We start from the raw sequence: 17,523 nt of genomic DNA on the forward strand, positions 1-17,523 counted from the left end.
TTCTATTTTAAAGTATAACTATGATTGATGAACCATTTCCTTATAAAATTCAATAAAACCACATATGTCATATTTACACGGTTATATGTATGTTTGAAAGCAGTATATATAAATATTACGTAATTTATTAAATAATTGCCAATATAAAATAAGTAAATATCAATAATAGATATTTTGTTAATTAATTTTTATTAAACAGTTGACATTTTAATAGAGAAATTAGTTGTAATTAACCATTTAATTATATTATCATTATTTTTTTAAAATATATTTTAAAGTCTCCTTTTACCAACTATGGGTTTATCTGGACTGGACCTACAGTTTAACGTGGGCTCCGAACCACGGTCCTCAGCATTAAGCCTACCGACTGGTGAGTGACCAACTTTAGAAATCATCCCAGAAGACATCCGGTCTTACCCAGCCTGGTTACTGGCGTGACTGGGATCATTTTCCTTGTCGGATTTTACAATGTTGCCTAGGACAATCACAAATTTTAAACAATCACAAACATACATTTACGACCATGCCCCAGCAGCTTTCAAACCCGCGGCTGTCGCAACAGTAGGAGAACCGTTTTATCCCCTTTACCACTGGGCCACCAAGCCGGCATATTATTATTAGCAAAAATTTTTATTACTGCCAAAAACTGGAAACTGTATCTGACTACTTAGCACTTCAGTAGATGACTGATGATATTTTGCGTTAATATTTTTGATTATTGTTAATTCAATTTAGCATTTGGCAGGAAAAATATTAATGAACTTATGATATTATTATTCTTATTTGTACTTGAATCAAATCAAATTATGGTAATATTATTGTTATTATTAACAAAAATAAACCATCGGTCCACATAATGATTAGTATTTCTTATGATAATTATTAGATGTATATTATATATATGACAAGCCTATAGATTTGATTTAATATAAATCAACGTTTGGTGTTTGAATTAAATAAATATATTGTAATTTTTGTTTATATTTTTCTTCTGAACTTTCGTCAACATTCTCCTACACTCTTCTGATATGAGCAAATACATATTTTGTTATAGTCGGTTATGTTTAGCATCACCAATTCCTTAATTTTCCATTATCTAACAAAGATAAATCAATATTCTGACAAACTATACAAAATGAGCCAATTCTTTTTTTTTCTGGTTACCAATATTTTTCTATAGATATGGCAGCAAATTTAAATTAAATATCACATTGCTATTAATTCATTTAACAAATGTACTTGTAAAATGTTCTCAAACTCATTTTACTATTACTAGTGGTAGTTAAAAACTAAAAAAAAAATTTATATTAGTTTATTATTTTGTTGCCTGCTATGTAGCATATTCAGCTTATGCAACTCTTGATTTAAAAAAAACCCATAAGAAAAAGTCTGGTGCTGTTAAATCCGGAGATCTAGCTGGCCATGCTAAATCATTGAACAAGCTGTGTGTGCTCTAGCCCCATCTTGCTGAAGCCACATGTCTTCTAGTCCTTGCTCTTCGATTTCAGGAACAAGCAAGTTTCGAATAATATCTTGGTACGGTTCAACAGTAACAGTAACTGCAATACCTTGGTCATTTTTAAATAAATAGGGATCAATGATGTTTCCAGAATGAATACCACACCATATAGTTGTTTTTAGTGGATGCAATGATGTTTCATGAATTAGTTAAGGATTCTGTATTCCCCAAAACCGACTGTTTTGCTTATTGACGTGGCCACTGGGAAGAAAATGGGCTTCATCGCTCAATATTAATTTAGACGAAAAATCTTCAATTTTGCCAGATAGCCTTAGGATTACATCACAATACTCAACTCGTTGATCAAGATCTCTCGATATCATATATAACATTCAGTGAAATTACTTTTGCATCTAAAGCATCATAAACAGTGATATTAATAAATACTCGTGTCACTATTATGGTCAACCATTTTTAAGTATCGTTTCTTGGAAATGATTTATTAAAAGTTACTTCTGTTTAAGATTATGGAAATATATGCAAATGGGGCTTGTTAAAAACAGCTTTACACTTATTCGAAATACACAAACAAATAAATTGTTTATTGTTGCTGTTACGAAACTTACTAATTGTTCACGTTTAATAACTGCGCGGATTTAATGAGGTTATTGTCTCCTTTACATTTTTCTTAACGATTGTTCGTGAGCTCTGGGCGATATGAAACCTTGTGGAATTAATACTAGGGACAATAACTTATTAGAAACGACAATAGAATTGTATTTAATTGCTTTTTTTAATGTTTAATAGGTGTCCTTACAAGATGGACCTCCACTGCTGTTTTCCTCAATCACAGGCCTTTTCCCACTTACAGTCTCGAGAATATGCCTGATACACAATTTACTTGCCGGGAGAAAATTTTGGGAGGTTACTATGCTGATCCTGATACTCAGTGTCAAATGTTCCATGTTTGTGTCAAAGTTGCTGGAATCGGAGTAAGTAATTCATGATGCATTGGGAAAAACGTAATTAGGGCTTTCCATACTGTTTGATCAATGATCTTTTACCACTTTCCTGGTAACAAATTTCTGAACAACCGAGTGATTGTCACAAGCCTCACCTTATTACATCTTACATTAGATATGCTTAGTACAGTCTTAATTTAGAAATTAATTTGTGAGTATTGTTCTGTTGTATTTGAATCTGAAAATAGTGTTTGATAAATAAGTCAGTATGTATTTCTCAAATTGAAATTAAACTAGATGATTTAAATCAAAATTAAGATTAAAATTTATAAATTATATAAGTTTGGTTAGCTTTAATCCTCTGATTCCCTACGCATTTTGCATTAATTGTATTGCTTTCAAGTTGCTGAGTTAATAAACTTCTTTCATGTTTTCAGTCAAAAGCTTGAATAACTTTTGATGGATCCATGTGATTTCGAAGTCAATTTGCAGTTCTTTGTTAGTTACGTAGCGATAAACCTAGATAATTAATTGAAAAATTTTGAATTGGCAACATTGGATTACTAGTCGGTTTAATATCTTAGTGAAACTCAGTAAATAAATAAATAAGCTTCATAATTGACTGATAAACCAATCACTTTCATCTTAGGGCAAGTTGGGAAATTACATTTTACTCAAGCTTATATTAGGGATGTCGACCACCGAGAAAAATATCGATATTTTAAAATATATCGATATATTTAATAGATATTTACAATTAAGTACCTAATTATACTAAACGTTTAAAATTAAGTCCCGATTTCAAAGGTATATTAAAAATAATTAAATGGTTTTTTATAATGTTTAAGAAGTATATTAAATTTTTTTCAAAAGATATCCATATATCGTTATTTTTTAGGCATCACTACCTTACATATTTTATTTGATACAATGTTTAAGATATTTATATTACTTTGGTTAATATTTGTGTTTAATATTGAACATTTATTAAATATTTTAAAAGTATTTGTTTAAAGTTATTTTTACACGCTATGGGTTTCACATATATTGTTATTATTTTGACACTAGTTGCTCAACTATTATGGTACATAAATCAATTAATAATTAATTTTATAATAATTTTTAATTAATTTTATATGATCTGTAACATTACCCTTTTTTATAAGAAAACATTTTTAAAGTATTCATCTTATTTGTTTTTGATATAGAATGCAATAGATTGGTATATCACCTGGGTTATTGGAATACAGGTTTTCGATAAATAGGACTGCTTTAGTTATTTGGACAAAGAATTTCAATACTTTGAAAATTTTTCTGATAGTTGTGTTCACAGAGTATTTTTAGTGAATTTTATTTTCAATGTACTTTTAATTCACCGATTTCAGCAAAGATTTTTTGGACTCTTTGAGCAGGTACGCTATTAGAATTGGGATTTATTTTTGCTTTTGTAAAAAGGATACTTTTCACGATTTTGTACTAAATTTTTTCAAAAAGTCTAAAAATCTATAGCCAATTCTTAGCTGAATTTTAGAAACTGGTTTTGACTCAAACCCAAGTTAACACAAACCTCATTTATAGTTATGAAGCGACATAACAAACACTTTAAGTATTATTTAAATTGTCATTCTAATGTGTGCTATGAAAAAACGTGTGCACAATTGGTTAATCTATGTTTGTGAAAATATAAATTTCTCAACATCATATTCTTGCAATGCCATTTGTTCCTAATTTCTGATAATGATGCAGTTTTTAGTTTAAAAAATTATGAACATTAGTTAGAATAGGAAGCAGAGAGATTAGAGAGGAGTATCACTGGTAAATAGTTTCATAGGAAGTTCATAGTTCATAGGAATACCGAAATATATAGTTATGGGTTATGGCGAGAGAGGTTTTAGTTGAGAAAAACTTGACAGTACATTGATGAACGAAGTGAACGGCCAGCGTATCATCTAAGATCATCCCTCCACTTTCATAATAATAAGTTATAAGATGTGAATAGTCTAAAACAATAAAAGTTTTTCATTTGCTTTATATAAGTATTTTATTTTGCTGAAACAACTGACCATTTGTTGAAAGGCGTACAATTCGACACTGAGGCTTTAAATGATCATGATTTAGATTATCTTGAAAAGAGAATATGAAAGGAGAGAAGTTCTTCAGTGTTTCCTAATTGGATTAGTTTATATCCAGGTGTCTTCGAGCACCTTCAGCTCACTTACTGTGACCTTACAGCTTCAGCTGTGATACTTTTGCCCGAACTCCACTTAACTACAACGAAGAATGCTTTCAGTAACTGTGGAATGGTTGCTAATCTAACGCCAAACTGTCTTCTTTTGTTAGTAATTAATTTGATTTCGGTTTTTTTAGCGAATTATCTAAAAAATAATTAAATTTGGAATTTTGGATCTTCAAAACCTTCAGACACTATTCATTTATGTCCCGTAATGAAATATTATTAAACCCCGCAAAAAATATATATTACAGACAAATATTAACCCATAAAGATTACATTTTTCTTTGCAATCGAAACGGTTTCATTATATATCAAGGTTGACGTATAAAAACGGCCATTGCCCAACGTCGTATAGTAGTTACATTGGCCGACTTCTCCATTGAAAAACTTTAATTAGAATTGTCGGGAAGCGACGGCACATATCTTCCAGCGGCGTTTAACTGCGTTTTGTTGTTTCGCATTAAAATCTTATTTGTCGGTCTGACGCAATAATGCTATGCATCGCACAGATGCAGATACGAGTAATTATGTTATTATAGCGCTTGTTATTTTTCATTTCATGCGTTTATATAACGTAGAAATTACTCCGATGAGGAGCTACTTAATTTTGGACGTGGTTATAAAAGAGGTTTTCTCTTTCTATTAACACCAAAACATTTAGTAAACGAAAGTTATGCGATTCACATTGATGATGATATCATCTTTTTTAATCGACTTCAAAAAAGGAGGAGGTACTATGTTCGGCTGTATATATATATATATATATATATATATATATATATATATATATATATATATATATATATATATATATATATATATATGTTGGCCGATTTCTCCGTCAGTTATAGACCGATTTTCAAATTTTTTTTTTATTCGAAAGAGTGCTCTTCCGAGATGGTCCAAGTAGAACGAAGTCATCTGATGGGTGAAGGAGGGAAATCGAAGGAATTGGAGATAAACAAGGATAGGAAGGAGGGAGGTATTAAAAGAACATACGTGACGTGTAGTGATGAAGAAGTCAAAAGGACGTGATGAATGATGGATATTGGAGAAAACGAAGAAATGTAAATAAACGCAGTAAGAGGAGAAGAGGAAATATCAGAACTTGAAAACATGATAAAAGTGTGGCAAATGTGGAGCATACAAGGATTAACGAGTGAAGAGGAAGAACTAGAAGAAGAATTTGAACAAATTAACTTAGATACATATAGCGGAGTTCATAAAATCAAGATAGCGTAGATATGAGTAGACTACATAATAAATAAAAGCTGTTTTAGATAATATACAGGGGAAGGACAACATAATATGAACGCCTGACATATCACAATATTTACTTGTTATTATTTATCAATTTATTATTAATAATTTTAAAACAGATTCAATTTTTTCGCAGAATAGGTTCGTAGAGTGTATGAGTAGTTCCAAAGGGAATGTTGTCCCATTCTAGTACAATCAATGACGTTGAAGAAGGGAATCTACTTCTTACTCTCTGCTCTAAAACTCTCCACAATGATACAATTATGTTGAAGTCTAGCAATTACTCTAACCAGTGAAGATATTTGATAATATTCTGATGCTTGTCAATCACAGTATGATTCTTCTCAACCAAGACAGAACTGTATGGGTAGTGCCTGGTAGCAATATACTAGTCATAATAAGAATTTTAAAATTGAGAAGATATTTAAGCGACGTAATCCGGCCAGTGATATAAATGCATGAAGGAGCAGCTGAATGCAAAAAAATTGCCGCCGAAATAATAAAGACAGCCTCTAACCATAGAGGGGACTATACACATTCTTCCAAACATCAGATATCCAAGTTATATAATCATTTCGCTACTTCATTCGAACTTTAGTGTAGTCTTCTGTTATCAAAGGTTTCGCAATCAAAGCCCATCTATGAATGTTAGCTTTCTAGAGCTTCCACCATACTGTTTTAATATTAATTTATATTATATATATATATATATATATATATATATATATATATATATATATATATATAATTAATAATCTAGACAGTAAAAGGAATAGAAAGCAGCTTCTCTACTGAAGAGACATACGCAAATTTCGATATCTATTAACAACGAATTCAATTGAGAATAAGACCAATCCCAAATCATAACGGGCTTCTGAAAAATGTTTTGAAAAACAGCATGGGTGCGCACTCGACGTTCATCACACGAAATTGTATTAAGACGGTTCAAAGGCTCCACTGCTTTCGATTCGTTATGAAAGTAGTCTGGGGATTAGGACGAGAAAAAAATGAAAGTGCAGAAGGCTTAGTAGAATTTTCGAATTATTATAATTTATCTCAATCGTTTGACATGTGAAAAAGAAAGGACGGAATAGTTCAGCTTAAGAACGACATAATGGTTCAATAAGTTTGCAAAAATCAGTAATAATATATTTTTTCCATTAATTTGTGGATCTGAACATAACCAGTGCTTTTCTGGAGGAAAACTTTTCGTCTCACTTTAGTTAGCTGATTTCTGTTGTTTTCTGAACAACGCCATCTAGTCGTTCTGATAGATCTTTTTTCAGTTTTTACATATTTTTAGAAACATTCTGGTATTTAATCAGCCTGGGAGGTTACAATAATAATCCAAGTTTAGAGGTTTATATATTTACAAGTTCGAAGGCTTGTAACCTTTTTGATCCATTTTTTCCCAAGAGCTGGTTAACTTGTTAGGAGTTCAACAACTGAATTGATATAGCTTTTTAACCTTTTGTTTTTGTGCAAAGTCATAGTAACTAATTATATTAGACTCTAATCTAATCGATTGTAATGAAGAGAGGCACACACTTTTTTAATATTTTCTGAATCACCTGAATATTTATTATGAAACTATAAAATATGAACTTAAAGGCTAATTTCTATCGATATGCGATAGATGTGTACAAGGTCCCCAAAGGTGTCCAAGGGTGTAAGTGTGTGAGTTAGATTAAGATGGATGGATACTGTCAACTAAATTCAGTTAAATACAATCGGGATTTTAGCTACTTCACACGAATATTTTCAGATACAAAATCGAAGGGAAAACCAAAATAATTTTAGTATTTAATTTAGCTATGGTCAGTACTTTCTTAAATATGATAACCTGATTAAGATAGTCCTAAAGATACAATCTGTAAAGATTTTTTTAGTTTTAGTCCAATAAACTTTGTTCCAAAGAATCCTATAGCTTAAGAGTAATATATAAAGTATTTGATAACAGTAACCCTAAAAATTGATATCCTAACCGTTGAAAAGGTTGCAAGGCTGTGATATTATCGCTAATTAATTATTGAATTAATGAGTTAAATTAAACTAATTGAGTTCTAATATTTAAACAGAACATTCTGCGATTTGACCTTACATTATAGTTTAGATGAAATGTTATAAAGTTTAACAAAACAAAATAACTTAAAATATTAACGTGATGAATATGTATTGGTAATGCTATAAAAACATTATTAGTATATGTTGTTGTATACACTGTTAAAAAATATCCATATTTTTTATTAGGCGCTTTTTTTATACCAGATGTTACTTTTATTTCCTATTTTATTATATCATTAGTTGTAGAAAAAAAAATGTGATTTGTCAAAAATCTATAAATTATTTTAATAACATTTCACTAACTTATTATATTTTTTCATCTGGGAATGAAATTATTGGTTTAGAAACCTGCGGGCAAGATAGGAGAAAGTAATTTTACAACATAAAATAAATTAATAAGGTATTATACATCAATATAAAGGAGTGGTATAATTTGCTAACACTTATATTAATATTTGATTATTAGATATATATTGGGCTTTAATGGATGGTTAATTGCTAAAATTATCTAAGCCACTACCTAGTAATAATACTTTTAAATACGCTTTATGGTGACTGTCAAAGTTTATTAAAATATTTGGTTATTTTTCCTAATGAATGCAAGATTTTTGTTATGAGAATAACAAAGTCGGAGTAAAATAAAAATGTTTTGACGACATTTTGAAATATAATTAATTTCCTAAATTTAAACTTTGCTTATTATTGATACAAATATAAAATACTCTAAAATAGTATTATAGAATATACTTAACGTTCATGTTAATATATTTATATTAGGTGCTTGTATGTATAAGCAGAATCTGTTTTTGAAAATGCGAACTATTCATGTAAACAATCTATCCTGTTAGTATTACTGAGTTACTCAGTGCATACAGACGCTAAATATGAAACCTACAAAATTACATTTTCGTTATTCATATCATATCTAAATTATCGGTTTTGGTTTCAATGATTTAGAACTGGTATGAGCAAAAGCACTTTTGGCTTTGGAACAGGAGATATTTTATTTATATTGCCGCCTTTTTATACCTTCTTAAACAGCCCTCCCAGCGATACTACAACGCTCTCTACTAGTTGTTCTTCTTCCGTTATACATATTAGGAATGATTATTAGGCCTTATATATATATAAAATAGATATTTAAATAAGAGTCTAATTTTGAACGATCTTAGCATGTGAACAAGAATTTAAATTTGCGACGTTGTCAGTTCTTGCACATGATACGTATATTTGAAGAATATAATATAAATCGAATAAATCATTTTGATCTCACAATTAACCTAAAATTTAATTTTTTTTTGAGGATAAAGTGCAAAGACAATGAATTATAAGATATTTAGGAGGAAAACCTTGCTGAAACTCTCAAAGAACTTTCAAATTGCTTAGAATTGTCTGAAAATTCATTTCGAACCTTTTCAGTATACCAGTTTCATTATTTCCCAGACAAAAAGGACGAAAATGTCTCCTGTAGAATATTGTGACTGGTAATAAAATTGCCTCTAAAACAATCTAACAATAGCAAGTAACAAAAGTAAACAGTAACAGAAGTAATCGTGCATGAATATTGAATAATAATATTGCATGATAACACGTTGCAAGAGTTGTGCAGGATCCAATATACTCACCAAACACGAAGCCTTCTGATTACTACTTATTTAGATCGATGTAGTATGGTTTGGCTCACTGTTTCGAAATGCTAAAAGATTGCGAAAATGAAATGATGATTGACTCTACCAATTTTCCGCGATAAATGTCATTTTAAAGTAAAAAATCTGATCGGGACAGATGCAGGCACGTGACATTTGAGGTAAGATTTGTTCTTTAAAAGCTTTACTAAACAATCCTTAGGTTATAATAGGAAAAGAGAAAAAGAAACTCTTTCACTCTTTCAACCCGTCGTCATTATGGCAAGGCTAGATGCCAACATGTACATCATCTTCTTAGTTCCAACATAAGAATTCGTTAATTTATATTTTGTCCAAGAAGCGGAAGAAAATGATTAATTCGACTTTACTTTTTTTGTGTGTGGTTCATTTTAAGTGTTAATGTTTTTGCAAAGAATGAAAACATCGAATAATTAATTTGTTTTAATTTTTGCATTATAAATAGAATTTCTTATAGCAAGTTGCAGAAAATATTGCGGAAGATTTACTTTAATCGAAATTGACTCTGCTGAAATGAATAAAATGGTGACTGATAATCACCGTTTAACTTTAGAAGAGATAATCGCTGTACCTCAAGAATCAATTTGAACCATTTTAAACGATTGTTTGAACAAGAAACTTGTATTCGCCCGAGAGATCTCTGTCGATTTCATAGTCTATCAAAAAATTCAAATTACCATTTCATTTTCAGCCGAACTCGATTTGAGAACTGAAATCGATTAAATATGTTGGGGAAAGTGAATTTAAACCTGTTTTGACAATTTAAGATTATTGGAACATATTGTAGCAGAATGTAGATTAAAGTTCAGGAAATATTATAGCGTTGTTAATGTCTAGCTACTTAACTTAAACTGTCCAGCAGATGTAAAAATATATTTATTGTTCAATGTAGCCATTTTCGTTTAACAAATTTTGATTTATTTTATGCAACTGTATTTACTCAATCCGTTATCTCTTTCAGGTACAAGATTTCCGTTTTCTCTGTCCGAATGGTACCGCTTTCGATCAAGACCATCAAATCTGCGCCGAATGGGAAGACGTCGATTGTGACGCCAGCACTCTCTATTATTCCAGCGATAACTTCGATCTGTATCGCATCGGTTCAGGTATGCAACACTTTTACTTTACAGTCAATCTTTTCTTTACTAGGTTAAGACGTCGCGAATTATTGTTGTTAGTTGGGTAATTAGAGAAATTCTTTAAGTTCGTTCATGTATTATATATATATTTGTAGAATTATCTAATTTTACGGTACTGCTATCTAATTAAATAATTACTCATTTACTATTTCTTATTCACTACTTTCATTAAACGTTTAGGGGTGATTTTTAGAAATGTTTTTGTGTTTCAGATTTTCTATATTGTTTTATTGGTTTTCGGTTGTTAAATAACTGCTAAGCTGTTTAAAAATATTAACGTAGTAACAGTTCAATTGAAAAGTCGCCGGCCTGACAACTATAGTATTTTGAGTGAAGCAACTTTTGTTATTAAGAAATTTCGCGTGTTGATAAAATATTGCTTTTTGAAGGGAAAAACTACAGTTGAAGCAAAAACTTGGCTTGATGCCGAGTTTCCGGACACTGCCCCAGGAAAATCCACCATTGAGGATTGGTATGCTAAGTTTAGACGTGGTGAAATGAGCACCGAAGACGGTGAATAGTGGACGCCCAGAAGAGGTTGTTACCGACGAAAATATTTCAAAAATCCACAAAATGATTGTGAATGACCGTTAATTGAAATTGAATAACATAGCAGACACTCTAAAGATATTCACTGAACGAATATTTGGGTTTGAGAAAGCTCTGTGCAAAGTGGGTGCCGCGCGGGCTCACTTTTGACCAAAAACAACGACGAATTGATGATTCGGAGCAGTGTTTGAAGATGATCCAGCATAATAAATACAAATTTTGTCGATAATGGATGAAATATGTCTCCTTCATTTCACTCCGAAGTCCAATCGACAGTCATCCTAGTGTACTGCACACGATAAACCCGCTCCAAAGCGTGAGAAAACGCAACAGTCGGCTGGCAAGGTTATGGCGTCTGTATATTGGGAAGCGCATAGAATAATTTTCATTGACTACCTTGAAAAAGGAAGGACCATCAATAGCGACTATTACATAATGTTATTGGACCGTTTGAAGGACGAAATCGCCGAAAGCGATCCCATTTGAAGAAATAAAAGTGCTGTTTCACCAAGACGAAGCACCGTGTCACAAGTCAGTGAAAACGATGGCAAAAATCCATGAATTGGGCTTCGAATTGCTTCCTCATCTACCGTATTCTCCAGTTCTGGTCCCTAGCGACTATTTCCTGTTCTCAGATCTCAAAAGAATGCTGATCGCCAAAACTAAACCCTATTTTGAAGTAAAGGACAAATCGTACTACAAAATTTGTATCGAAAAGTGCCTTGAAATCGTCGTCTTAATATTTTTTGTTTCTGCAGAATGCTCTTTATCTTCGGTGTCAAAATCGCCACTTTCACGACGCCGAAACCAATATTCACCTTTTGAAATTGATGGAGCATTGTTGCCCCAAGCTTCACAAAGCATTCGATGACCTTCAACGACCTTTTTCTTCAAATTGACGTTTTCAATTGAACTTTCTTTACTGAAAGATTGCTCATACTTCGACGAAATGACCCATAGTGAAATGTGACGCTTTCAAGGTGAAGTTGGATACAAAGTATCTGATGCGATTTAATATACGGTAACACCATCTGTTGTAAATCCTTTAAAATTGATTTATAGACCTGATATTAATTTTATTAACACGGTGGTATTTAAACTCCCGCTTCGTCTCAATCCTGCTTGGAATTTGAAGGTGTTTGATTTCATATTATCCGCAATGAAAACATTGATTTGTTGAATTATACTTATAATTTTATTATGTTACTTAACTTCTTTGTTCTACCATAGCCCATAGTACTTCTCTACTTAAACTGTTAAATGCCTTTTCCTAATCATATATTAACGTAACAATCATACAGCAACATTGTTATTGTGTAAAAAAAGTGTTTACATTGACATGGATATAGAAAGCATGATTTTTAACTATGAAGTAAACCATTCCTTGTTATGAGAGTCAACAATGTCGTAGGCGGCCGCGCCTGTTTATGGCGAATATAGGAACCTGTCTCGAATTTCGTCGGTTTTACTACACGACACCTGTTTCAGTTTACGTGCTTATGCATCTGAATTTCCGTGTTAATGGTTGGAAACCAACCGACTTCATTAACATTTTTCCTTCCACGAGAAGCCTCTGCCATCTCGCAATTTTTCACAGCACAATCGCACGACCTTTACCATATAGAAGGCTTTCACTTTTTCATTGCTACATGATCCCTCCGCATTACACGGATCATCGTCGGTCCATATCTTACCGTCGGCCGCTTACTATGACGATAACAGGCCGTAGGCATTGAAATAAATGGCACGGTGTCGCAACGTTTATTCGCGACTAAAAATACACGCACCTAATATGTGTATAAATAATTCATTTTGTTATGTTTGTTTAAATTGTTTATACACACATCCTTGAAGGCTTTTTTTAGCCGATTATTATACAAAGCGGATTCGGTTCATTATAAAAAAGATACATCTTCGACCGGCTAAGTCTCATGAATTATTTATAATGTTTTCACTTATTTTTAGTTATTATAGTGAGTTATTTGATTAATTTGGACGTTACCAACCAACGAAAATAAATTTAATTCAAAGATTGCATTCACTATTTTGTGTAATACTACCGAGTTGACTGGTTTTCTTGATTTGCCTTCAATATACTTCTAATAATTATTCTTGTAGTCCAGTTCTCTTCTTTTGCATACTTTTCACACACAAGATCCCAGGGTTTGGTCTGGTAGCTGAAGAGGCTTTGTTTTCTTAAAAGTACTCCTGTTTCCCAACTTTTAATTTAATTGTAGAGATTTCTAGGTCTCGATACATAGCGACGTGTTACTATGTTATGTGCTAGGCCTATAAGTTAGTGTTAAAGGTATAATTTGAAGCTTTATTGTCAAAAATCTGTACAATGTCTTTTATTTCAATTTAGAGATTCCTTTAGAGAGAATTTTTAAATTTCAAGATGTATCATTACGTAAATTCTTAATGTTTTCTTTGATATATAAGGCCTATATGTTAGTTTCAAAGTATTGTCCATCAATAGCCGGTGATTTATCCCATCTTTCAGGCAAGTTACTGTTTCCAGCTCGAGAGAAGGGTGTATATTTTGAGGATATCCACGAATAGACCCTTGTTTGGTATCTTCATAAGAAGTGAAGAGCTTTTCAAATAGGTCACACTTCATATGTCGCAATAAGTAGTCATCAGAGGGAGCAATGTCTGGAGAATACGAGTAGTACTTCCTAATTTAATATATCCAAGTATATTTTTAATGGTTTTGCAACATCTGGTCGACCGTTGTCATGCTGATGAAAAACATTGTTGTGTATTTGCTGGTATGGCTCAAACGCATCAACTGCTGTCGATAGCGATTCCTATCGATGATTTCATTAAGTTTTAGCAGCTCATAATATATAACAACAAACTGATCCCATCAAATATAGAGCATTAGCTTGGAGCCATGGACCTTCGACTTCGCCGTTGATGTTGAGGCATGACCAGGTGGTCCACATAATTTTCTTAGCTTTGGATTACCGTAGCGAATCACCAGTAACAATATGATTTTCCAATTTTGTCGCTGAAGCAGCGTTTTGCACGTGACCAAACGCCTTTCAATGCTTCTTGGCTTGAATTCATAAGGCACAGAATATTTAAGCTTCTAGATCATTTCCATGTTCTTCAACCAATTGAAAATTGTTTTTTGTGTTATTCCCAAAAATTGAAAATATTCTTCTGCGCTTTACATGGATGAACATCTAGTAATGGCTTCAAATCCTCGTCTTCAAGTGTTTTATCTATCCAGAATGCTCTTTGTCTTAGATATCAAAATTATCACATTTAAAACGTCGAAACCTTTATTCTCATGTTGAAATGGATGGAGCTCAGTTGCCATTAGCTTCAATGTTCGAAGTTTTCGATGCTCCTCAGTCGCTTTTGTCTTCAAGTTTTAGTAAAAAATTAAAACTTCCGGAGTTTATGATTTACTCAGTTCAAATTCAGACATTTTCAACGCATTGGAAACTTTTCTTGTTGACACTTCGATGAAACTACTACATAATGTAAAGTAAAGTCCGCCAGTAAGGCTTCAACATAAGGTTGGTCGCACTAGTGTTTTTGCTTTCGCCACTTTTTCAGTTACTAACCTTCAAAAGAAAGCTGTTAAAATTTGATGATATTCTACTGATAAATTTGTGAGTTATTATGCCAAGAGTGACTTTACTTTTGATATTTTCAAAACAATGGATCAAAAAAAAATTCGTGTTTTAATTTTACACTGCTTCTTGATGAGGAAAATACGGTTCAAGCGAAGCAATGGCTTGAAAAGTGTTATAAGGACTCCGCTCCATCAGATACAACAATAAAACGTTGGTTTGCTGACTTCAAATGTTGTCGTAGAGACGCAGAACACAGTGGACGTTCAAATAAGGTGGCAACACCAGAAAACATCAAAATATTCTACAGCATCGTTTTGAATGATCGAAAAGTGAAGCTGCGTGAGTTAACTAACATCGTAAAGATATCAAAAGAAATCAATATTGCATGGGTAGTTGACCATGAGGAAGCTGTGTTCAAAGTAGGTGACTCATTTGCTTGCTGTTGACCAAGAACAAGAACGTGTTGATGATTCTGAGCAGTGTTTGGTCATGTTTAAAAGTAACAAAGTGGAATTTTTGCATCAATATGTAACAATGGATGAAACATGGATCTATCACTTTCCTCCGGAATCAAAACGATCGTCATCTGAGTGGACGGCAACTGGTGACAGGCCTATTTTGAGGCAATAGAAAATCGTTTTACAAAAGTGATATTGAAATGTTAGATTGATGCTGGAATGATTATGTGACTTTTGATGGACATTAGGTTGATGAATAAAGCGAATTTCGGATAACAAAAACCGCGTTTTCTTTGTTACGCTCGGGACTTTCCAAACCATGCGTTATAAAGGTTCAATCATTTACATATTGAATATTATTCTCCATTATTTCGACTTTATCGCTGGCTACCTTTAATAGCAATTTTAGCTACATTACTGATATATAGCACCACAAGACATGCATGATTAATTTAATTATGTTTGTTAAATTTTATATACCTGAATCCTTGATAGTTTTTTAATAGCGGTTAAAAAAATATATTTAGTTTAGTATAAAAAAAATCGATCTCTGACAGACTATGTATTATTCATTATTATTCATTTATTATCCCATGAATATAAAACAATTACAATAATATTAATTTAAAATTCAATGTCATATAAGAGAATTAAAAAACAGCTGAAGTTTAAGGAGTAATGAATTATTAGATTTAATATTAAACTAAATAAACGAATTCGCCACTAAACCAACCTATTAATAAGTATGTTTAATTATAATTTGCGACTACATATGCATGAAAAAATTTTTATAAATTCATTTATGGATTATAGATATAATAATACATTATTGATTTGAGGGACTTATAAATTATTCATAAATTCTTATTCACTCAGATTGTAAATATTATTTAGAATAATATGAACTGAAAATTAAATGTTGGTCTAAATAATGCAAATAGCTTGAACGAATGTATTTAATAATATTTACTAGATTGTGGCTTTCAAATTATCAAGCGTTATGATGGACGTAAGATACCATACGCCATGTCAGCTATTTAAATGTATTGTAAGTTTTTCCGGTCTATTGTAGTTTAGTGGGCCACGCAAAAGGAATTCAAGATGCTGGGCATAATTATTTCCCACATTGTTATTTCTATTATAGCGACATTTCTGGTATGTTACGTGGTTTTACTAAACAATTAATAATTGAAAAAAATAGGAAAGACAAACTTAGTATGTAGAATCATAAAATATCTTACGTAAAATAGTTACGTTCAAAGTTAAATCTGTATAAAACACTGTATAGTGCGTATAAATAAACATTTAGTAATAAATTATTTTAAAAAATAAAATTGAACCGGCTTCAAAAAATAAATAAAGAACTCACTAAAAATTTTAAACAAACAAAACGAAACGAAACCAAAACAATACTTTACAAAAAAAAACGTTTGCTAATAAAATATGTACATAATAATCTTTTTTTTATTATTTAATTAATATATTGTTACTAGTCGTTTCCGTCTAACCTACAATTTGTCTTTATGCTAACTTTATGCACCTCACTATACAACACTACACAAGATCAGATGGTTTGATTCTTTTGAGTCTGTGTCCTGTTCTGGTGTTATCCAAAAGTTGCAATATTTCAATATTAGTATGAGAAGGGAGTCTTTCCTCATGCCTCCTTGCAATTCTCTTGATTTCTTGACGGACTGTGGGTATCTGAGGGTCTCGATGTAGATAATCAGTCCTATAGTATTTGGGTGCACCACCCACAATACCTCTCAGGACTTTGTTCTGAAAAATTTGTATTTTATTAATGTTTCTCTCTGAGAACATCCCCATAATTGAACTCTGTATGTCCATAAAGGTTTCAATATTTGCTTATATAATAGCAATTTATTATGTACTGATAATTGTGATTTTCTTCCAATTAGCCAATACATTTTCGTATATTTTAATTCCAGTTCTTTTATTTTCTTCTTTATATATCCCCACATAATAATCGTAATTTTCTTGTAAAAATATTTTATTTTTCTCTTTTTAGTGTTAGATATTTACTCAATAAATTACGCAATTGTTTTATTAAGTATTACAATGTGTAGGCTAAATAAAGGTGCAGCTCGTATGAGGAAAAATAGGAATAAAGAAACAGTGAAATAA

The 17,523-nt window shown here is 31.6% G+C and overlaps 1 protein-coding gene across 1 annotated transcript in view; it reads left to right on the forward strand.

Annotated features, from left to right (window-relative positions):
• LOC143199579 (uncharacterized) overlaps window positions 1-17,523 on the forward strand; it is a 34,755-nt gene that overhangs the window by 12,863 nt on the left and 4,369 nt on the right. The window contains exons 2-3 of the mRNA XM_076409502.1: window positions 2,267-2,451; window positions 10,604-10,748. Of these exons, the coding sequence (XP_076265617.1) occupies window positions 2,267-2,451; window positions 10,604-10,748 (330 nt within the window). The remainder of the gene's footprint in view (window positions 1-2,266; window positions 2,452-10,603; window positions 10,749-17,523) is intronic.

This window comes from Rhynchophorus ferrugineus, unplaced genomic scaffold (assembly GCF_030347505.1).
Source record: "Rhynchophorus ferrugineus isolate W39M unplaced genomic scaffold, kcgeb_rfMv2 rfM7, whole genome shotgun sequence".
In the NCBI taxonomy this organism is placed as follows: Eukaryota; Metazoa; Arthropoda; class Insecta; order Coleoptera; family Curculionidae; genus Rhynchophorus; species Rhynchophorus ferrugineus.